This window comes from Pogona vitticeps, chromosome 1 (genome assembly GCF_051106095.1).
Source record: "Pogona vitticeps strain Pit_001003342236 chromosome 1, PviZW2.1, whole genome shotgun sequence".
In the NCBI taxonomy this organism is placed as follows: domain Eukaryota; kingdom Metazoa; phylum Chordata; class Lepidosauria; order Squamata; family Agamidae; genus Pogona; species Pogona vitticeps.
In genome coordinates, this window is record NC_135783.1 from 329,016,309 (window position 1) to 329,040,177 (window position 23,869).

Genomic DNA, 23,869 nt, shown 5'->3' on the forward strand with positions numbered 1-23,869 from the left:
AAAAAAAGAATAAAAACTAATTAAAAATGTAGGAGGGGGCAAAAGAGTAGCTATCTTATGTAATCAAGAAATGCTGTCCATCTTCACACACAGGTCCTATTATTCCTGGAAGAACACATACACACAGAGAGGTTCCATTATTTCTGGAAGAAAAGCTTCCATTACCAAGTATAGCTTTCTAGTTGCCATCAACAATACACCACTTCTGTGTACATGCCTGCTTCAGTGGACTCTTAACTATTCAGTCTATTGATAAAGACTTCCCACTCATATCTAATATATTCTCCAACCTAAAACTATAATGAGCAATTCTATGGAACACACTTCAGGCATGACAGCATGAGATGTGAATAACTTTTAGTGAAAAGCAACTAAAGCAACTAGTGTAGAAGCGCATCAAATATTTATTTCCATGGCAAAAATAGACTATGATATAATTCATTTCACATATATTACATATGAAAGTAAAACAAGCCTTTATATCAAATACAATTTGTACATTGTTTTACAAACAGTTTCAATTGTACAAGATTTAAAGCTGCAGTGATTATACATTTTTTACAGTATGGACACAGAGAAAACAGCACACATATTAAAAAATAGTTCAACACTAGAAAAATAATACTTCAGTAGGAGATGTGCTATTGTTGAAACAAAGTCCTGTATAAATCCCTGTATAATGGTGTAAAAAGATGAGAGAGAGATTAAGTGCAAGATCCAATACCTGTTACTTACAGTGTCTTCATTCTGAAAGCTCTGGCAGAGAACCCAGTTAAGGCCCAAAAGTTTTTCAACTGTTTGAATTGCAGGATAGCTTGGAGCATCAATCCCCACCCCACTATCTCCAAAAAGCTTATAATTCTAGATAGATTCATGTACAGCCTTAGTCATGTGAGAATTACTTCCTTGTAATCCACTCCAACATCTGTTTGGTACGGTGGACCCACTTTGACTATGCATGCAACATTGTTCCCCAAATACAAACGCAGCCCAACCTTCACTGTGGGTAAGATGTATTTTCATTTGTCTTATTTGTTTCTCAAAGTGCAGCTATTGCAACCTGTTGCACTGGTTTGCTGAAATCTAAAGCCTTAACATATTTGTTATAGCATATTATAATAACTGTGCTCAGGTCTTTAAGCTTTCATAGGCCTGCTGTTTTTATTCACATGCCCAGCAAAACAAGAATGAGACATTGGAAAGTAACCCCCATATCACTTTAGTAGCATATGAAAGGAACTTGGGAAAATTGTTTTTGGGGGCCATACATTCCCAAATCTTTTAGCTGGCATGGCCATTGGCTGGGGGTGGTTCTGAGTGCTGTACTGCCCCCCAAAGCAACATTTTGTAGCTCTGCATATGAATACAGGCTAACACCTTGCCCCAAGTCACCTGATGAAGTCAGCAAATATTGTGGGTCCAGAAGCAATTGGGGAAGAGAATAATGCTTCAGTATTGACCAAATTCCCAGTCAGTTATGTATCTGGCTGCGGAGCCAGAAGTTGGGAGTTTGATTCCCCACTGTGCCTCCCAGAAGAGCCAGCCTGTGTGGCCCTGGGCAAGCTGCAGACCCAGAAAGCTCCCAGAAGCACTTCGGAATACTTTCTACCTAAAAAAAAACCTGAAAAGAGTCGCCGTCAGTCAGAAGTGACTTGACAGCACATAATAATTAAGAAAATGGGATGCACTGCTTTTTGTCGTTCCAGAATTCTTCTAGAGGCTCCTTTTCAAATGGCCTCAAACCTGGTCTACATGTTTTAGGAAAGCCCAATGAACTAAAACGGCACATAACATTCCCTTGTCAGCTCAGGCTTGTTTTCATTTCAATGCGTACTTCAAGACAGTCTGGTGGCCCTACAGTGATTGAAGACATAAAAACGTAGCCCTGATATCCAGTAGCTTTACTAATTAGTTCAAATACCATCTTATTTAGTACTATGTACTGTATCTTCTTAGGTGTGGGGAGATTATGGCACATCCTTTTCACAAGGCACCATCAGGATAACATTGAGTGTGGGGAACAAAATATTGTCATTCAAGTTCTCTGACTGGCTATGCTGAAACTTGAAATGCAGCTCCCAGAAAATGGAGCTACACTAGATACCAAAGGATTAGTTTAGGATAGGCTGGAGGAAGAATGAAGTGAGGAATTCCTGGACTTCAACTTCTCATCCCTGCACAGCAATTGGTTCTTGCTCTTGGTTCCGATCAAAGTTCTACAACATTCCACATTACAGCTTGCAGTTGCACATTCCTCCAAATGGAGAGACATAAGGGAGAGCTGAAGAGACTGATCCCTACAGTATTTTGACAAGAATCACAATCCAGAACGCTCTCCTGTGTCTCCTCAAAGTCTCCCACATACCTGGAAAACATTCTTTTCCCATCATAGCAGCTATCATGCTGTCCTCACAAACTTTCAGAGTTTTCAAAAGTAACGTGCCACACAACTCAAGGACCGCTGCACATCTAAGTAAGGGGCTGCTTCTCATGTTCCTTGGGCTGTGTCAAGGTCAAGCAGTGCTATGCTGCATCCTTTGAGGTTTCTGAAGCATTCTTTTTACCTGCTAAAATTGGGCTCCTAAAAACTTCCTTCACAGCTTAAATGTCTGCTCTTCTTGACCTTAGCTCTGACAGCAGCAACATAAACATAAATTCCTAATAATAAAACTGGTCACCTGCATTGGTTGTTTGGCTGGTCACAAGGTTTGTCTTAGCAAGGTGCGCTTAACTGTGGGCATGCTTGGTCTGACTACACATTGGCCTAGTTAGGCTGTCATCGCACAAATAGTGTAATTTGTGGAAGCAAACTGCCCTGCATTAAAAAATTACTATTAACAGTATCTGTTGTAAAATGAGTTGTGTGACTTCTTAATTTGGGGCAATTTGACTCCAAATGTTACAACATTTGCATAACTATGCAAGAGGATTTTGGCCATTGTATTACTACTAAGCACAGTATATAATAACCAGAGGTAATGGTTAGAGAATTGGAAGAGGTAGCCATGTTAGTCTGTGCAAGCCTATCAGGCAAAAACAAAATAAAAATAAATACAAACTACAGTGGAACCTCTACTTACAAACTTAATCCGTCCCAGAAAACGTTTGTTAGTTGAAACATTCGTAAGTAGAAGCAAATTTTCCCATAGGAATGCACTTAAAACTATTTAATCCATTCTGGCTGTTTTTCATTCTTATCTAGAGGCGCCGTTTGCAAGTAGAGGCATTAGTTCCCATAGGAACTAATGCAAAGCCAGTTAATCCGTACTCTACCACTGGGGGGGGGTTTAATTTTTTTTCTTCTTTTGACCTAAGATGAACTTAGGTAAAAAAAGGGGCAAGAAAGGGTTTATTTCATTCGTATCTTGAAGCTCCATTCGCAAGTAGAGGCAAACTTTTGCAAACTGAGTTGTTCGTAACGTGGATTGTTTGCAGCTAGACATTTGTAAGTAGAGGTTCCACTGTAAATGTATCACCATAAAGACTATTATACTTTAATCTCAGCTTTCGTGAATCTTTTTGCACACAAAGCTTACATTAAAATACAAGTTAGTCTTTAAGGTGTCACCTTTTTTTCTTTTTGCCTAATACAATAGCATAATATATCCCAAGAGGAGTAACTGAACTCAATGAATTCATTCTATGTGAGTGGAAGGGAATTCAATCTATATTCAAGGCTCGATTCAGTCTTTTTCCTTGAAGCCCAGTAAGCACCCTATGATGGGGAAAGATAGGCAAAAAAGAAGAAGAAAGAATTAAACACTGTCTGAGCACCTGGCACTCCTATTTTCCCAGCCAGTTCAGGGTGAAAGGTGGCTGGACAAATGTTGGCTGGACTGAATTGCATTTCTAACATTTATCTAGCCAGATACAACCAAAGGAGAGGATTTAACAAAGTAAAAACATCTGAGAATTTCAAAAGGCATATTAAAAACTTTAAGGAAAAAGAATATTTGTTTACTTAATTTTTTTCTCATGGTAAAGGGCTTCAGGGAGCTTGGGAGCTACAAAGAAGGTATCTGGGCACTAACTCCCACTCCTCCTGGTTCTACAGATTTTGATTACATTTTCACATAGCCCATGATAATAGTTTTTTTAAGGTATTGTAAAAAAAAAATCACTCTTCTGATTGCCATACTCTGCATACAGAAGAGTTCCAAATATGTCCCTGATAACTTTCAAACCTCCCCATCTTCTTGTACCCATCCCAAAAAGCTATCTTCAAAATGCAGCATTTTCAGAGTTTATGAATGAAGTTGCAGACTGAAGGAGTTTAGACAGAATGCCTCAACTTACCTGAATCTAAGCTACTTTTGATAAAAGATTGGCTGGTTTACAGATTCACTCAAACTAACCTTTCAGACCACTTACAAATTCACACAATGTAAATTAGCACCACCAATATCAAAATCTGTCCAAGTTTTCTGCCTATTTTTCTTGAGCCAGCTCAAGAATTTGCCATGAAGTCTAACTGGGCTCTCTAAGGCACACCACAAATATTCTGACAGGATTTAACCTCACCTCACTCTGAACTATATAGCCCTTAAAATAATGACATGGCCAAAGTTTATGAGAAAACATTATCAGAAGCCTGGACCTCAAAAGACAGATTAATCTGCTTACTGGCATAACAATGTACAAGGATTCCAAGGGCTCAGGCAGAGGCGTTTTGAGACCTTTAAAAAAAAAAATCTTTGTGATATTCACAGACACTGCAAGGTACGTAGTGCTGTGTCTTAAGTGCCTGCAGATGACCAACACTTTTTAAACAACTCTTTGACTTGTCATAGGCATGATAGAAAAACTGATTATTTTTGGTTTTGATGTATATGCCTTCCATAAGCATTCCCCACCCACTCAGAACATTCACCATTTCTGGTCCTCCATTTCTGGTCATAAGGAAGTGGGCAGATGTCTCACGCTCTGCACTTCGTAATCTTATCTGACCACTACTGGAGGGACTACTTCTACAGATGCCACCCAGGAAAGGAAGGAAATAGGTCCAAAGGATACATGGAAATACAATTCTTCTCTGAACTTCCTGATATGAATGAATGGATCAGTGAATGAGTCAATGAATCAGTGAATGACAGGGAAATACAGTAGGACCACTGTAACTGCTGGATCAGTACCCGTGGTTTCACTTATCCACTGCCTGAAAATACTAAATTTGAAAAAAAACCCAGAAATGCAAATTTCAAAAGATGTATTATCAGAACTGGCCCCTAGAGGGAACCAGAGGCTATACCAGAGAGATAGTTTGCATATCCATGATTTCCAGTATCTCGAGCAGGGGACTTGGAACCAATCCCTAGCAGATACTGGTCCTATTGTATAAGCAAAATACTGTATAGCAATACTGCAGACTCTCTGCTGAAACAGACAAACCCATCACCACAACTGCACTCTTCTGACTCACATACAGCTTCCCTCACCACCTCTCTGCAAGGCCCTACTTGAAAACCAAACCCATCTCATTATAAAAAGCTTATCCATATATGTACTGTATGCATGTGTGTGTGTGTTTAGTGAGTTAATTAGCTAAATGACAACAAGTACGCTGATTAGTTCAACAGATTGGTACAACTTAAATGTTTCCCTGGAGAAATAAGACCCATTATAGTGCTTAAATATAATTTGCATCCACTTTGACTTCAACCAGCAATAGTAAACAGTCTTCTAAATTAAACAAAAAATACTGAGGATACACTTCATATGTTGGTAACTTCAAAAACCTCTGGAGAGCTATACAACATCCTGCAATACTTCAGCATCCTTTTATAAGCCTAGAATTCTAGGCAACGATGCCCTTCTCTTTAACTCTGGTGATAAAAGAAGTGCTAAATGTAATCATTTTTCCCAGCTTTTTGTCTCACAGTATTACCTACTACATTTCCTGAAAGACATCACTCTTGTTTATTTCATGACACCTCAACCTGTACAACCCCTTATCACGTGCCATTTCTTCCTCTTTCTTTTTACATGACTTCAGCCCCCTCTTATATTCTCTATATGGACTGTGCAGAAGACTGCGCTGTTTGTAATTTTTAGAAGACTTTTTCAAACTCCACTAAATACAAAACTATATATTAAAAATACGGCAATCACTGTGCATATATATAAAAAAGATATAGATATGTGTGTGTGCACAGTGATTGCCATTTGTGACCTCTTGTGTCTGCAGGGCAAACAGCATCCCCACACAATGCATTTGGAGGCTTACAGCTTCAGGGCTTTTTCCTCTCTGGTTCTTGAAAGTGGGATTTTATAAGTTCAGAATAAAAAAGAATGCCATCCATTAATTTCAGCAAGGTGCTATGCTGTCTTGATCGGAACAGAGTGCCTTTAGTACCGCAGTCTTGAAGACAATGAACACAGCGTAACAGTATATATATATATATATTTGTATCTTTTCAGAAACCACACTCATTCTTTTTGTTCCAGCCACAACTGCACACAAAGAAAGAGGCCTCTCAAAGTTTAGCCTTGCAAACACTGACTATGGTGGATCCTGGACTGGAACTCAGCATTTTCATTCCAAGCCAAGAAAGGACTGCTCCAGTGGAAGGCAAATTTCTGCTTTTGTAAACTCTTGCAAAGAACGAGTCTTGGACATGGAGCCAGGAGGTGCAGGGAGGAGGTTTATATAAGCCTTGAACTTTTCAAGAATTGAATGAGAACTCCGTAGACAAACGTGTACTGGCATAAGGTCTGAACCATCATCATCCTCTGTTGCCTCAACATATCCAACATTCTGGGGATATCCAGGGGCTAGAAAAAGGAAAGGAGAGAGCAGGGAAACAATTACTCTTCATGTTAAGGGGGTCCCTTCTTGTGAGACAAATCAGGAGCGATGGGATGGGGGGAAGATGCTGTCAGTGGGACCCTTCCCTGGGTGTGCCCACTTTCTAACCTCTGCTGTTGCCGCAGCATGATTGCTTGGGGCTCAGTCTGTAGCAGATCACAGAGGGAAGGGAGAAAGGAGAAACAAGTCGCGGCTGCTCCTCCTTGTTCCTCTCATTGGCCACCCCCTTGGAGAGGGCACAGCAATGGCAGGAGCATCAAGGAGGAGAAGCAGGAGAGGCACAAGAGGCAGCAGCCTTCCTCCTGAGCCCACCACTGTATCGGCCTTAGCAGGTGCTCAGTTATGCCCACTTCTGAGCTTCACCCCAAAAGAGATGGAAATACCCAATTATACAGATTATGGCTTAGATTCCACATTAAACAGATGTGGCTCTCCAGATCTGTTTGGCCTATGGATCCCAGTAGTCCCAGCCCACATCAGCAATCCTGAGGATTAAGCATGCTGAAGGCCAAAAACATCTGGGGAACCTCAGTTGCTCATGGCGGTTCTGAGATCTGAACAGAAGGAAAATTTTCCCTTTCCATCTCTCCCAGCAGCTCAGGGAAACTGGACATGTTATGTTTTTGTACTGCCAGATCCCTCAGGCTAATATACCCAGTCTAGAAAAGTAACTTGTCCAAAGTCTGCACATTTCAGTTTATCTTTAATGGCAAAGAGTTATCATTGAAAAGGGTTCTAGTAAAAGTTCCTCTGCAAGGTTCTACTAGGTAGCTCAGATGTTCAGGGATGATGATGATGATGATGATAAAAAACTACAGTACCTCATTGTGTTCCAAACAGGCAATCATGACCTCCGACAAGATAACCACTCCCGTTCGTCCCACACCAGCACTGCAATGCACCAGCAAGGGCGGGTTGGGGGCTGTTGGATCTGCAGTGCTATTTGTATGGCGCCGTACTGACTGGATCTCTTCCAAGTATGCTGTCAAAAACAGCAGCAAACAAGTACAGAGAAAACATTTCAGATGGAATTGAAGGAAGGCAAACAAGTCCAGAAAATAACAGCCAGGAGTGCTCAGGGTGGCTTATCTCCAGTTGTATGGAAGGAGGTATCACTGAACTCAAGGTGGCTTACCTCTAAGCAAAACTGTTTTGTTTGTAATGAGATCATTACCTTGTCTTCAACTGACACCATTCCGATAAACTCAAGACAGTCCAAATACTTCTCCACATAATTCATCATTAACTCTGCCCTAGAATACCTTCTAAACCTTTGATATTTTTCTCGTTAAGAAGGAAGCAGGCAACACACACTCACACAGGCTGCAGGTACTCTTCCCCAACCACACAATGTCCCATTCAAGCACCAAATGTTAGATGTGAAATGGTGGCAAAAAGCATGTAGACACCACACATGCCTTATTTTCAAAGATATTAACAAGCTTGAACATATTCAGAGGACAGATGGCCTGCAAACCAAAAAGGAACAGCTGGATCTGTTCAGCCCGAAGAAATGAAGACTGAGAGGTGGTATAATAGCCATCTTCACTTCTGACTTGATGACCCGAGGGATCCCCTCAAGCTGTACTGTTCTCTGATTCAAAGCCCAACTGTGTTCCCAGAGCTGGATATTAGGTATGTGCTCACTGTGCATGCTGTTTTGAAAGGGGTGGGTGGGTTGCTGCCATTTTTTGACAGGATGAAAGGAAACGTGTGATTACAGGGGACAATTCAGATCCCTTTTGCTAGAAGGTATCTAAACCTTCTTCAAGGAATAATTCTATCCATATTCATGAAAATGTAGAGACATTCACTTTTGTTAATAATAAACTCCCATTTGACTCCTCTGATGATTTACTTACATTTATTTGTCTGTGACTACAACAACGTGCTTAACTTTTATTCTTTATTCACTGCCAGATGCCATGTACATCTAACTAGTAGTTCCTAGTGACAAAAATAGGTAGTCTACTGTAAGAAAACCTATTTGTTTACTGTAGGAGAACAGGACGCTGGGTAAGTTTATCCAGCAGCAGGTTAAACACTTAATAACATCTTATGCATTTAGTAAACTTATTAGAATTCATATTACATGTTTCAACAGAGACTCTATTTTGTCAATGTCTGCAGGCAAAAAAATCCTATTGGACAAAAACAGATGCTGAAGGGCAGTCCTGTGCAACTGCTTCCTTGATCAGCAGAAGTGCTCCAAAAACACATTAGTGCTTATTTTCAGGGGATGTTTTATGTTTTTTATGTACAACAATCTACATTTATTCAAATAGAGTCATGTCATCTTCTTCTGGTTGCTGCACAAGGGTGGAGGGCGGGGTTTCACTTAACTGGGGCTTATTTTTGGGGTAGGGCTTATATTACGAGCATCCTGAAAAATCATACTAGAGCTTATTTTCAGGTTAGATCTTATTTTCGGGAAAACAGGATAGAAAGGAGAGAAGGAGCATGGCAGGTTCTCTTAAGCAAGAATCAAAGGCACACACTGTCCATGCTAAACTATAAATCAGAGCAGCAATAGTCAACTTGTAGTCTTGTACATATTGCTGTACTACAATTCCCCTCAACCCTGGGCATCTGAGTCAGAAATGCTGGAAGCTGCAGCTCAGCAACCTCCTGAGGGCCACACTTTGCCTTCTATTTTGCCTTCCTTTTCCATGGGAGATAATTCATTGACAAAAGAAGGATTTAAAATAAACACATACACAGAAATCCTTTTATGTCCTCTGGACAGCCATGCTCTGGCCAGTCAGTGTACTGAAGATGCCACACCGTTCTCTCTTGCCCTGTGAGGAGGTGCTTGATCTTTAAACCTGTTGTTGCATAGCAACCAGAGTCCGTCCGGAACCGGGTGGTAATCTTAAATCGTCCGTATGTCACAGTGTTGTGCCTTGAGCCAAGCCGCGGCCAGTATCGAAAACTTTTCTCTCGGCCACCCTCCTGGAAACAAAATGCTCCGTCAATGAAAAAACTTCCAGTGTTCTTGCACAGCAACAGGATGTTTCACAAGAAATATCACACTACAATATAATCCCAAATACTTTCCCTCCATCAACAGATTTGCCTTTGAAATTCCTAAGGTAAAACAAATCCTGCTCTGCCCTTGTGGTGATTCACTGGGTGGGACTAATTGCAACTACAGTAATTACAAATAACAGCTTCTAGAAAAGTTCATCAATGGTTGTAAATAGGCCATCTAATTAGCATTTGTATTTTATATTATATCATTGTTATTTTACCATTGTTAAATTATGACAGAGGTTCTCACATTCTTTACAGCACAAAAGCTTCTACTAAAGACCTGCATATCTAAGACACTATCATTACCCACTGACTTTCTCACAAGCCAACTTTGATCTTCATATTGATATTTATACTTTAATGCCATGTATAAATAGTTGCCATGTTGTTTCTCGTTCTCTTATGTCTGATGAAGTGGGCTTGTCCATGAAAGCCCCAAAAATGCAAAAGTTAGTCTGGGTGCCACCACATTTTTGTCTTTTTTAAAAAACTTTTTTTTTATTTTGTTTTCATCTATAATCACAAGAAATTATTTTTTCAATGGTCTGCCTCAGTGGTCCCCAACCTTGGGCCTCCAGATGTTCTTGGATTTCAGCTTCAAGAAATCCTGGCCAGCAGAGGTTGTGATGAAGGCTTCTGGAAGTTGTAGTCCAAGAACATCTGGAGGCCCTGGGTTGGAGACCACTGGTCTACCTCACTTTTCTTTCAAGAGGCTCATGGTGGCAACGCAGTTCCCACCACCACAAACACCTTTACTCTCAGACAATCCTGTGAGGTATTATAAACCATTCACAGCCCAAGATCACACAGTACACTCCATAGTTGTGCAGTTGCTATCTCCGCTCCTAGGCCAACAATTTAACCACGGAACTAGACTGAATTATGTGATACATTAGCCATAATTCCACTGAAAAATTACACCAACATGACTCCATCAGGGTAAATCTCAGCTCAGAACAACTGCAAGTTAAGAAGTTAGCAGAGATGTTTGCTGTTGTGTGTTGAGTCAGGTGACTGGTGTGCAACATTAAAATGCCTCCACCAACTTCCTGACCTGCTATAATTTGCAGCTAATATTTATACCAATAATCTTATTACAGAAGGCAGAACTAATAGGATTCCGGCCAAATGCTAAATTCAGGTGTTAAAACAGATAGAGAATGCTTATGTGCAAAAGGGATCTTTCTACTTTCATCCCCTCCATCTGTGCTTTTGTTACCTCCCTACATGTAAAGGGTCATGAGTCAAAAAGAGAAGAAAGTCTATGGACAACCTCCATTATAATTGGGACTCTGATGCTTTTCCAGGGATTTTTAAAATATGGTATTCCCCCAACAGATAGTGGGGACTCTTCCTGTAGATATTTGCTGCTTTCCACATGGAGGAGGGTGATAGACATGATGACAGAAAGGGGTGGGCCGAGAACCTTCTCCTTTATGTATTCTTCAAATTTAAAAAAAAACAATCAAATAAGGCTTATTTGTACATGGTCATTCCAAATCAAACTGAAGAGAAGTCTGACCAACCAAGACATGCATAGGGAAGTCATCTCATGTTTATTCATATAAGCACAGGCAGGTCATTCAGAAATAGGACCTGGAAGTTGGCAGCTACAAAGTAAATCCTTTTCTCAAAGCAGAAAACTCTCACCTCTTCCGCTGTCACCATAGCAATAATGGCAATCCCTTGCTCCCAAACCATCTGCCAGAAATCTTGGCATGTATTCTGCAGAGGACCTTGGGTGGCAATATAATCCCACTCCATTCCCCCAACACAGACCTGTGGAACATGAAGAGAAAAGGTTGCGAGTGCAGAATGAGGCTGAGAAACTAAATCAGCTTGTAATGACAAATGAATGGCAACATCATATGACAAAGAGTAAGTAATAATGATCATGCACCAACAAGTCAAAATGATCATACACCAACAAGTCAATTCTGACATTGTGACCCTTTTCAGGGCTTTCTACGTAGATAATACTCTGCAGTGGTTCGCCATTCCTTTCTTCTGGGGGTGTCCTGGGATGATGCAGCTTGCCCAAGGCCACACAGACTAGCTCTACTTGCAGGAGTCACAGTGAGAAATCAAACTCCCAGCCTCTGCTGCCACAACTGGATACCTAAATCACTGAGCTATCCAGACAGCACCTGAGCAACCTAGACATAAAGAATAGAGCACAGGAATGGGTGTACTCCAATGTTAATCAATCTGTATACTTTGCTGCTCTTGCCAAGTCCTTCCATCTCTTTACATTTCACTGTAGAAGCAGAATTCATAGTACTTAACATATTATGAGAAAGAGAACAAAACATTATATGTTTTGGCCCCTTCTTGGATGTGATTTTTTCCATGCCAACTTGACACTTGGTGGGACCACACTATCAGACAAAATCATGCTACTTCTCTTTTAAGGGAACCAACTGATAACAACACTGATAAAGTTGAATAAAATTAACGCTGGTTATCTGAATGTCTGTTGGAAATGTGAGAAGGAAATTGGTACATACTGTACTTTCATATGTGGTGGGAATGTGAGAAAGTACAAAGATTTTGGAAATTAATCTTTAAAGAATTAAATGACATATGTGGAAAAGATATAGAATTTAATCCTGGGATAGCTCTGTTATCAATATTTGAGAATGTGGAATATGATATGATGACTGGAGAGTTGATTACCAATTTATTAACAGCAGCCAGATTAAGAATAGCTAGGAACTGGGAATCAAAATTGGAATTTCAAATGGAAGAATGGTATAATGAGATATGGACGAGACATGAAAAAGAATAATTCTATACAGTGGACCCTTGACTTACAGACGGCTTGACTTACAGAATTTTTGAGTTACAGACTTCTCTGGCCGCAAAATTTAGGTTTGACTTGCAGACTGAGATTTGACTTACAGACCAGAAAAAAACCAAAATGGAACAAAAATGGCCTGTTACGGGATTCATCGGTTTTCAATGCACTGTAGGTCAATGGAGACTTGACTTACAGACTTTTTGACTTGAGAACTGCCTTCCAATACGGATTAAGTTCTCAAGTCAAGACCCCACTGCAATATATGGGGCAGATGTCTTGAATATGTGCTAACAAGAGGAAAAGGGAAAGCTCCAAATCAGGAATCAATGCAGTTCTGGAGAAGAAGACAATAAAGGAAGAAGAATAAAGATAAAGGAAAAACAAGATTACTGCAAGAGGGTCCCGATTATGGTGGTGAGGAACACAGTTGATTTGTATTTTCATTTATCTATTTTATGTTTATGCTTATGTTGTAGTTTATTTAATAAAGTTTAAAAAATAAAGGAACCAACTGATTTCAGAGTAAAGGAAAACTGACTGATAAGTTTGTACAGATCAAAGTCATTTCATGCTCAAAGTCTATTGGGAGTAAGATGCCGGAGAAAACCAATTTCCAAGGAAATTCCTACTGAGAAATAGGTTTGACTTACTTTGTAACAGAAATACCCTTTCTAAAAGTCCTGAAAATGCAAGGCATTTATTTTATATTTCTCAATGAACATCACCAAAAATGTTGAAGAATCAGGAATAGCATACCACTTGCTCTATTACCTTCTGACAACAAAGAATCAATCCTGCCTTTCTTTGGACCTTGGAGACGCATGAACATACTCTGACATCTGTGCCCTAGAAAAACACTCCTAAAAAGTCTGGAAGGGGCCAAAAATGCAAATTGCACTTCTTAGAAGCATCTGGAACGAGGTGCCCTCTAAGGTGTGTGCCTACATGTGCATGATTCCACCCCCCTCTGCATAGCTTCCCTCCTCCTCCATGGAGCCCCTTTGGTTCTGGTTGTGATGGAACCCCACAGGTACGTGGGGGGGGGGGTCAAGTTGCACACGCACACAGAGGAGAAGTTGCATGAGAGGGAGGTGGTAGTCCACGCAGCAGGGCTGAAAATTAGAGGGTATGTTGATCCGGAAGGTACAATTGTCCTTGTGCAACCAATATCCCAGTGCCTGTTTTAAGCCCCAAAACGCCTTTTAAAAAAAAGGAACAGGTTGCATTGACCTGGTCACTTCAAATTATTTTTTAAAAGTCCCTTTAAGGCTGAAAACAGGCACAAACACACAGGGGCGAGGGAGCAGGAACACAAATTAGACACACAGGCCAAATCCCACTCCAATACCTCTGAGAATATGCGACTTGCAATTTTCAGGATGTTCAGAGGTTTTGAGAATCAAGGTGGTATACAGGGAGGCCTGGGAAGGAACTGACCATTCAGTGCTAAACCACAGTATAGTCCAATATACATAAGCAAAAGGGAGCCAATATACAATTTTGCTTGACCAATTTTTAGCTTACTAATAAATGCAACCAGAAATTGTACCTTCAGATTAAACTCTTGTTTGTAAAGAAGATGTAACATTATAGGACCTATGACTGACTTCTTGAGGAACTGATCAGAGTTTATTAGGGGACTGCTTTTCCACGGTTCATGTTCTGGGATTTTCTGCCCACAAACACACCTACTGACAACTATATTTTGTTAACCTGGAACAGGGCCTATCTCCAATACTGCATGGCCTTCTCTAGACTTCTTTTCCACCTAATGTATTTTTTAAGGGAAGCTGCCACAGTACTTCCTGGGAATTACAGACTTTCTACCCATTAGATTCTTCAGATGGCACCTCCCAAAGAACTGAAACTACCAAGAAGCACTACAGCCACCCCCTGTCCCTTTCCAAACTTTAACAATAGGAAACAAAGCCCGAAGAAGGCCATGTAGAATTCTTGCAGAACTCAAAATAAAAAATAAAAATAAAAATTAAAAAATGAAGGAAAACATTCCTAGAATTTAAAGCATGACTCATGGTAGGCAGTTAAAAACGGGCAAGAGTAGCTATTGGCTTATTTGTCCTGCACAATAAGAGAAGGCGGCAAGGGGAATTATGTCAGACCAAGGGCTTTCCTCGGGATTGTTTCTGCTCATACATGTGACAATAAACTATACAAAGTATTGCATACAAAGCCTATGTCCAGTAGAAGCTGCTGGCTGAATAGCATTCTTCACCAATGACTGTCTAGAACTGATGGGAGTAGTGGTCCAAGGACACCTGGAGAGCAGTAGTTTGCCTATTTTCACTAAGAAAAACAGTGGCTCCCCCTCAGCCTTGTAGCTTTGCTTTGCTCCTTCTTTGCCCATTTTGATCTGTTCTTAATCTAAATATTTAAAAAGGCAATTTGAAGAATTATCCATGGAAACTCTCAGTCTTGTGTCTCATCTCACCTTAATGTGGGAAGCATTAATATAACCCGTATTGTTTTCTTTTGTTGGGACTAGCTCTACTCTGGTGTCATCATACGGAAGCACATCTTGGAACCTGTTGCGCTCTGCATTTTCTGGGAGACGAGCTATTGAGCAGTCACCATCCACAAGCCGCTTCTTCTGAACGCGCTCATATTCTGTAAACACCATTCCTTGTTCCAACCGCTGTTCCAAACTTTTACACTAGAAATAGAAAACATGAGGGTTTTACATATGTTATATAGGTACACAGAAGAATGTACGGACTCATATCACGCCGGTTCTGAAAAATTTACACTGGCTGCCGGTTACTGCTCGGGCCCAATTCAACGTGCATACTTTGACATATAAAGCCCTAAATGGCTTAGGACCTGGTTACCTAAGGGACCGCCTTCTTCCATATGAGCCTGCCCATCCTCTAAGATCAGGCCAGGAGGCCCTTCTGAAGGTGCCATCCCTGAAAGAGGTGAGGGGGATGGCATGTCGAAATAGGGCCTTCTCGGCTGTTGCCCCCCAAATTTGGAATGCCCTTCCTGTAGAGATCTGCCTGGCTCCGACACTCTTGGCTTTTTGGCGCCAGGCAAAGACCTTTCTGTTCAGCCAGCATTTTAATTAAACAGTATTCCCTAGCTGGCCAAATGAGCAGCAGGACTTATTAATTTTTAATGTTTTAAAAATTGATTTAATATATGACATTTTATATTGTCTTTTAATGTTTTTAAGTTTTAATGTTGTACGCCACCCAGAAGCCACTGGTAATGGTGCGGCTAAAAATATTGTAAACAAACAAACAAACAAACAAACAAACAAATAAATAAATAAAGAGTAGAATAATGGAAAGATTAGAATAATGGATTTTTAAAAAGATCTACCGGGATCACCCGCGCGAGCCAGGAGGTGAGGCTGAGGAGCCTGACGCTGAGAGAGGCCCGGAAGGAAAAGACACCAGGCCTTCTCGGCGGTGGCTCCTCGCCTCTGGAACAATCTCCCTCCTGAGATTTGCTCGGCCCCCACTTTCCGAGAACTCCCAGAAGTACAAGCGGGATTCCGAAGGGGCAGAGGAACTCGAGACCAAATTGCCAACATGCGCTGGATTATGGAGAAAGCCAGAGAGTTCCAGAAAAACATCTACTTCTGCTTCATTGACTATGCAAAAGCCTTTGACTGTGTGGACCACAGCAAACTATGGCAAGTCCTAAAAGAAATGGGCGTGCCTGACCACCTTATCCATCTCCTGAGAAACCTATATGTGGGACAGGAAGCAACAGTTAGAACTGGATATGGAACAACGGATTGGTTCAAAATTGGGAAAGGAGTACGACAAGGCTGTATATTGTCCCCCTGCTTATTTAACTTATATGCAGAATACATCATGCGGAAGGCTGGACTGGAGGAATCCCAAGCTGGAATTAAGATTGCAGGAAGAAATATCAACAACCTCCGATATGCAGATGATACCACTCTGATGGCGGAAAGTGAGGAGGAACTAAAGAACCTTGTAATGAGGGTGAAAGACGAGAGTGCAAAAAACGGTCTGAAACTCAACATCAAAAAAACTAAGAGCATGGCCACTGGTCCCATCACCTCCTGGCAAATAGAAGGGGAAGATATGGAGGCAGTGACAGATTTTACTTTCTTGGGCTCCATGATCACTGCAGATGGAGACAGCAGCCCCGAAATTAAAAGACGCCTGCTTCTTGGGAGGAAAGCAATGACAAACCTTGACAGCATCTTAAAAAGCAGAGACATCACCTTGCCAACAAAAGTCCGAATAGTCAAAGCTATGGTTTTTCCTGTAGTGTTGTATGGAAGTGAGAGCTGGACCACAAAGAAAGCTGACCGCCGAAGAATTGATGCCTTTGAATTGTGGTGCTGGAGGAGACTCTTGAGAGTTCCCTGGACTGCAAAGAGAACAAACCTATCAATTCTAAAGGAAATCAACCCCGAGTGCTCATTGGAAGGACAGATCCTGAAGCTGAGGCTCCAGTACTTTGGCCATCTCATGAGAAGAGAAGACTCCTTGGAAAAGACTTTGATATTGGGAAAGTGTGAAGGCAAGAGGAGAAGGGGACGACAGAGGATGAGATGGTTGGACAGTGTCATCGAAGCAACCAACATGAATTTGACACAACTCCGGGAGGCGGTGGAAGATAGGAGGGCCTGGCGTGCTCTGGTCCATGGGGTCACGAAGAGTCGGACACGACTAAACGACTGAACAAACAAAAAAAGTCAATTAAAAACATGGCCTTCCCTCCAGTTAATATCTGACTTTTCTGTTTATTCTCTCCTTATGTATTTTCTATACTATTGTTGTTTTATGTTTATTACAGTATGATTTATGTAATTTTTTGTATTTTTTGTATTATTTCACTGTTTTTACTATATTGGAAGTCGCCTAGAGTGGTCTTTTAGACCAGATGGGCGGGGTATAAATCAAATAAATAAATAAGAAACCAGATTTGGCGACGGACGAAATTGACAATTATAGGCCCGACGCCAATGTTTCTTTCCTTAGCAAAGTGGTAGAGAGGATGGTGGCTTCTGGATAAAACTAATGCTCTAGATCCATTTCAGTCAGGATTCAGGCTACGCCACGGTACAGAAACGGCATTGGTTGCACTGTTGGATGACCTGCTGAGAGAGGCTGACAGGGGCAATATGTCCTTGTTGGTCCTCCTTGATATCTCAGCTGCCTTTGATACCGTCGACCATGGTATCCTCCTGGGGAGGCTCTCTGAGCTGGGAATCGGTGGCCTGGCGCTTGCCTGGTTCCGTTCCTTCTTGGAGGGCTGTCCCCAGAGAGTACAGCTTGGCGAGAGTGTCTCAGCCCCATGGAGTCTCAATTGTGGGGTTCCACAGGGGTTGATTATCTCCCCAATGCTGTTTAATATCTATATGAGGCAGCTAGGTGGGGTCATCAGGGGGTGTGGGGCTTCGTGCCATCAGTACGCTGATGACACCCAGCTTTACATCTCCTTTTCATCTACTTCAGTGGATGCTGTTCCGTCCTTTCAGCGCTGCCTGGACACCGTACTGCAATGGATGCAGCTGAATGGGTTGAGGCTGAACCCGGACAAGACGGAGGTCTTGAGGGGAGACTCCCTCTCTTTTGGGGGAGTGTCTCTCACCACACGGAGTGAGGTCCGCAGCTTGAGGATACATCTGGACCCGGCATTTACCATGGAAAACCAGGTGTTGTCCGTGGCCCACTCTGCCTATTTTCATCTGTGGCAAATTGCCCAGCCGCAATGCACTCTATGTGGGGCTACCTTTGAGACTGATGTGGAAGCTTCAAATGGTGCAGAACGCAGCATCCAGACTTCTTAGTGGGATGAGAAAACACCAGCATATCTCTCCCACTCTGGCTGCCCTACACTGGCTGCCCATTTGCTTCCGCATCGACTTCAAAGTCTTAATGATGACGTATAAAGCCCTAAACAGTTTGGGACCTTGGTATTTTGCAGATCGCCTGCTCCCATCCAGATCTACCCAAATTACTCGGTATAGCCAGGAGGGTCGGTTCAGGGGCCTAACACGGAGAGAGGCCCGGAAAGAAAGAACAAGAAACCAGGCTTCCTCGGCAGTGGCCCCTCGACTATGGAACAACCTTCCATCAGAGATCCGCCTGGCTCCCTCGCTGGGTGTTTTTAAGAGCCATTTAAAACATGGCTCTTCAGGCAGGCTTTCCCTCATGTCAATTCTTGAATTCTATCTTTTCTGTTCTTTTTTCCCCATCTTGATCATGCTATATTAATGTTCAAATGTTTTTTGATTATGAATGTTGTTTATTTTGATTGTGCTGTTTTTATTGTTGTTTTTATGATATTTTATGATTTTGTAAGCCGCCCCGAGTAGACGCTGTCTAGGGAGGCGGGGTATAAATAAATAAATAAATAAATAAATAAATAAATAAATAAATAAATAAACAAACAAACAAACAAACAAACAAACAAACAAACAAACAAACAAACAAAGACAAACAAGCAAATAAAAGCAAGCAGTGGCATCCAACAGTCATCAATAGTGGAACCAATCTTCCTTCTTCCCAGCAGCCTATAATGTGTTTTTCAGATCTGTTCAGGTGGGCCATATAAAGCAGATGGCCCAAAGTGGACTAAGGGAGAAGAAATCAAACTGTGCCAATGAAGTATAATTGCATGAAACTGGATATACCCCAGGAATTTTTAGCTAACTTCTAAATGCTGCCTAGGTACCTGGCCAGAGAAAATGGGAAGACTATCTCATAGTCAGAAATCCATCATGGAAAATGTTCTGCATGCTTCTTAGTGCTCACTAACTCTAATTCTGAAGACAGAGCAGATAAGAAATGGGATTCCAGTGTAAAAAGATATTAATACTGTGTAATTGGGTGTGATGGAATCATAGAAAGCTGCCTCATAATGAGACAAACCACTGGTCCCACTAGCTAGAGGTAGCAGCTATCCAGGGCTTCAAACAGGAATCTTCCAGTCAACATTCGTGAGCAGAAACTCCACCCCACATGCACAAAGTTTCGCCCACAACCAGAATCAAGTGAATGGCAACAATAACTGTGGGTGCACAACACCAACACAGTGTTGCGCCCCCACGCAGCTCAGAGGGAACATTGCTTCCCGTCCTCCCTGGAGACCCCGGGAGGGCTTCTCCCATAGAAGTACTAATTAGGCCAAAACCAACTTACTTTTCAAAATTAAACAAGTTTAGTGCATTCAGAGTCACATGTGATAATTGCTTAGATATATGCTATGTTAGGTACCTCCTAGAATTTTTTTTGATAAAAGATAAATGTAGGATATATACAATATCAAAAACAGATCTTTACTACCAACAAGAAAAAAAGATACACTAAAACAGCAACAATTGGGTGAAAAAAAACTCTCCTTACAAGACTAACAGGTAACTAATGAATGATGCCTTTACTTCCATAATGTCTTCGGTGAGGGTGGCCTAAATGATGCAACCATGAAACTGAATATATAAACTTTGAACATACAAGCAAAAGGAAAACATCAAACCAACCCGTTCATCATTTGTAGCTCTGGCAGGTTCCTCCTTCCCCTCATCTGGCAGCGGCTGCCGAGATAATGTCAGTCCATTGAGAGCAGCTAACTTCAAAGGTCCTATTTTTTTGGTTTCGGCTCTGTTCTTTTTCATGACCTGCTAGAAAAAGACAACCTTACAAGAGAGTGCAATAGGAACCTGGGTAAAATGAGACTGGGGGTGGGGGTGGGGGGCTCAGCTGAAAACTGCATGCTATCTTCCACTGCAATCAAGAAAAACGGCACCCCAATGGCTCTCCCACCCTACCCCAACCCCCGCCACTGCCTAACATCATCCTACAGAGACAGCTCCAGCAAAGCAACATTCCTTTCACCTTGCCTGTCTTCATTCCATCTTTTGAAGTTCTTGGAACGTAACAGGAATGATAAATGGATCTTATGCCCCACACCCCAAAAAAAGAAAATTGTTGTAGACAATGCACTTTTACAAACAGCTACAGGTATTGCCGAAAATAGAACAGGACAGATGAAATCTGGCACCATGTTGCTTAAATTCTACAGATTCCTATGATTGATTTATTTTGTCTTTATTCTGGTTGTTCTCCAAACAGCTCAGAATGTAGTAATGTGGTCACTCTCATTCATACTCACAAAATCCTGAGGTTAAAATTATGCAACTGGCCCAAACATTATGCCTGAACAAGGATCTAAACCAGACCACTCTAGGCCCAATATTTTTACCACTGCACTAACCCATGATGGGATTAACCCATTTGCACTAGGATAAAAGCACTTCCATGGTCTGAACGATATGTTTATGATATCTTATGATATTTGTAAGCCGCCCCGAGTAGACGCTGTCTGGGGGCGGGCAGGGCAGAAAGCTAATAAATAAATAAATAAATAAATAAATAAATAAATAAATAAATAAATAAATAAATAAATAAATAAATAAACAAACAAACAAACAAACAAACAAACAAACAAACAAACAAACAAACATGAACTGTGGGATATTTTCTGAGCCCGGCACAAAACCTAATATATAAGGCCATAATAATAAACAAGGCTTGAAAAATGCACTCGTCCACTCGTCTGTGACAAGTGAAAAATGCTACTCGACGACTCACAGCTGCCTCCCTGCCTGCCTCCTTCCCCTCCACCTGCCTCTCTCACGCCAACCCTACAGTCCTCCCCTCCCCCCTCCCATTGCAAAAGGAAAACCGCCCTCTTCTCAGGAGAAGAGAGTTCAAGTAGTACATAGATATATAGCACTGCAGGAGAATGCAGAACAGTCCCATGCTGGAGAATATGGAGATTCCCTGCTCCCAATTTCAACCGAACGAGAACACACACTGGGGTGGGAGGGAACATGGCTCTTTAAGAGGCCGGGCACTTTTGCTTTCAGTTTTATTTTTGCTGGAGACATTCAAAACAAAGGCATTCAAAATACAAGCTTTATGACCCCACAGGCATGCAGGTAATAAAGCCACCCAAGTCTGAGGGTATAAAGCAGTGATTCCCAGTCCCAATAAACTGCAAGGCTGAAGTCCAGTCATGCTGACTGGTGAAATTTTTGACTGACAGGTGAGACATTCTAAAATTTTTCAAGCCCTGGTAATAAACTATTAGTATCAAAGTGCTACACATCTAGACATATTTTGTGGGGAGCAGAATCAAGTGTGTTCCATTCACACCTAGAGAGTCAGAAAACATAAAGAATAAAAGCAAAACAAAATAAGATAAATTAAAATATAATAATAAATGCATGCTATCAAGTTGATTCTTGCTTACAAGGGCCCTTTCCAGGGTTTTCTAGGATTGTGACCCTGCCTGAATCTCTAGCACTTTCTCCTTAATTGTATAATATGTGTATTCTAGCTATGTGTTGGTTTTGTAACATTGTGCATAAACTGTTAAAAGAAATTTCATTATAAAATGATCTGTAAAATATTATATACAAGCAAATAGCCAGTACAGGAAACCGAAGCAGTGGGAGAGAATATTCTGTCTCCTTACAAAGACTTATACTACGAGTAGTCAGAATTTAGATTTATGGCATTTTTTTCACTTAACCAATGAGAGGCAAAACAACAAAAGTCATTTGCATAGAATATAAAAATTCTGAACTCAGAAATTTGTTTCCAGGAAGATTACCAAAACTGAATACTGCTCCTTACACACAAAAATTCATTCTTGATTATCCCAAGCTTTCATGGATTTAGCAAGGTAATTGCAAGTGAATACAGGATACCAATTTTGTTGCTGAGATTGGTAAATAACTGGGAATCAGACATCTGGCTGATCTACTTCAAATCATCAAGAAAGGTTTCAGAAGACTGCAATCTACACTGAATATATTGCAGAGCTTGTGAAAGAAGCTTTTAAAAATATTGTTCCCAGAGTCTCCCAGCTAGTATGGTTACTTTCCCAAAGTCTGCTCTACAGGCTTCAAAGAATAATCATCATGTACCATCAAGCTGATTCTGACTTATAGTAACTCCTTCCAGAGTTTCCTTGTTATAGAGTATACTCGGAAGTGGTTTACCATGCCCTTCTTCTGTCGATACTCTGGCACCGTGCAGCTTGCCCAAGACTACACAGGCCGGCTCTTCTCCAGGGAGGCACCGTGAGGAATCAAATTCCTAAACTCTGGCTCCAAAGCCGCTAAAGTACCCAACGCACTGAACTATCTAGCTAGCATATAGCTTTTAGCACACTGTTAAGCCCTAAGATCACTATATATGGGAACTATACCTTGTCCACTGAGTATATTCTAAAACCGGAGAAAGTGTGGTCTTCCAGACGTGGCTGTGCTGCAACTTCAAATGTAAGACTAATGGGAGTTACAGTCCAATATCTGGAGGACTGCACATTGTCCATCATCTGTAGCCCAAGTCTGTCCCATCTGAGTAACAATATTTAATTATGGTTCTAATATTTTAATTAAAAGAAGAATTTAGGCATATGCATGCCCCAGGAGAAACTTAACAAGTTTCCATCTGCAAGGTGAAAGATGGAGTAGAGAGGGAAGCAAGCAAGCAAGCATTAAAATTAGTTGTGCTGAATAGAACTGCCAATAGTACCAACTCCTGAAAATGTATTCTTTGCTACTGTCTTCCATCTATGTAAAGTACAATGCAAACTTATGTATGTCTACTTAGAAGTAAGTTACACTACATACAACTGTAATTATCTGTATAGGACTGCAATCTTAACTAGTTAACCATTGCTAACAAAACAAGTGGTGTTAGAGGAGACTCTTGAAGAATTGATGCCTTTGAATTGTGGTGCTGGAGGAGACTCTTGAGAGTTCCCTGGACTGCAAGGAGATCAAATCTATCCATTCTGAAGGAAATCAACCCTGAGTGCTCACTGGAAGGACAGATCCTGAAGCTGAGGCTCCAATACTTTGGCCATCTTATGAGAATAAAAGACTCCCTGGAAAAGACCCTGATGTTAGGAAAGCGTGAAGGCAACAGAAGAAGGGGAGGACAGAGGATGAGATGGTTCGACAGTGTCACCGATGCGACCAACATGAATTTGACCTAATTCCGGGAGGCAGTGGAAGACAGGAGGGCCTGGCTTGCTCTGGTTCATGGGGTCACAAAGACTTAACAACTAAACAACAACAAATGAAACAAGCCAAGTTAAGGGGCAAAAATCTCTGACAGTGAAAAAAAATTAATCTGCCAAAGTAACACAACTTAGAGGGAAGAAATATGAACTGAAGACAAGGGCAAACATGGGACAGAGAAAACTTG

At 41.2% G+C, this 23,869-nt stretch overlaps 1 protein-coding gene across 6 annotated transcripts in view; it reads right to left on the minus strand.

Annotated features, from left to right (window-relative positions):
* Positions 1 to 4,689: 4,689 nt before the first annotated feature.
* PTPN21 (protein tyrosine phosphatase non-receptor type 21) overlaps positions 4,690 to 23,869 on the minus strand; it is a 78,501-nt gene continuing 59,321 nt past the window's right edge. For 4 of the 6 annotated variants that reach the window (XM_020811423.3, XM_020811424.3, XM_020811422.3 and 1 more), the window contains 6 exons: positions 20,125 to 20,265; positions 15,088 to 15,309; positions 11,489 to 11,617; positions 9,523 to 9,757; positions 7,627 to 7,787; positions 4,690 to 6,771 (listed from right to left, as the gene is read on the minus strand). In XM_020811423.3, the coding sequence (XP_020667082.1) occupies positions 6,643 to 6,771; positions 7,627 to 7,787; positions 9,523 to 9,757; positions 11,489 to 11,617; positions 15,088 to 15,309; positions 20,125 to 20,265 (1,017 nt within the window). In that variant the 3' untranslated portion in view covers positions 4,690 to 6,642. The remainder of the gene's footprint in view (positions 6,772 to 7,626; positions 7,788 to 9,522; positions 9,758 to 11,488; positions 11,618 to 15,087; positions 15,310 to 20,124; positions 20,266 to 23,869) is intronic. The other 2 variants (XM_020811425.3, XM_020811421.3) reach the window with 1 other exon arrangement.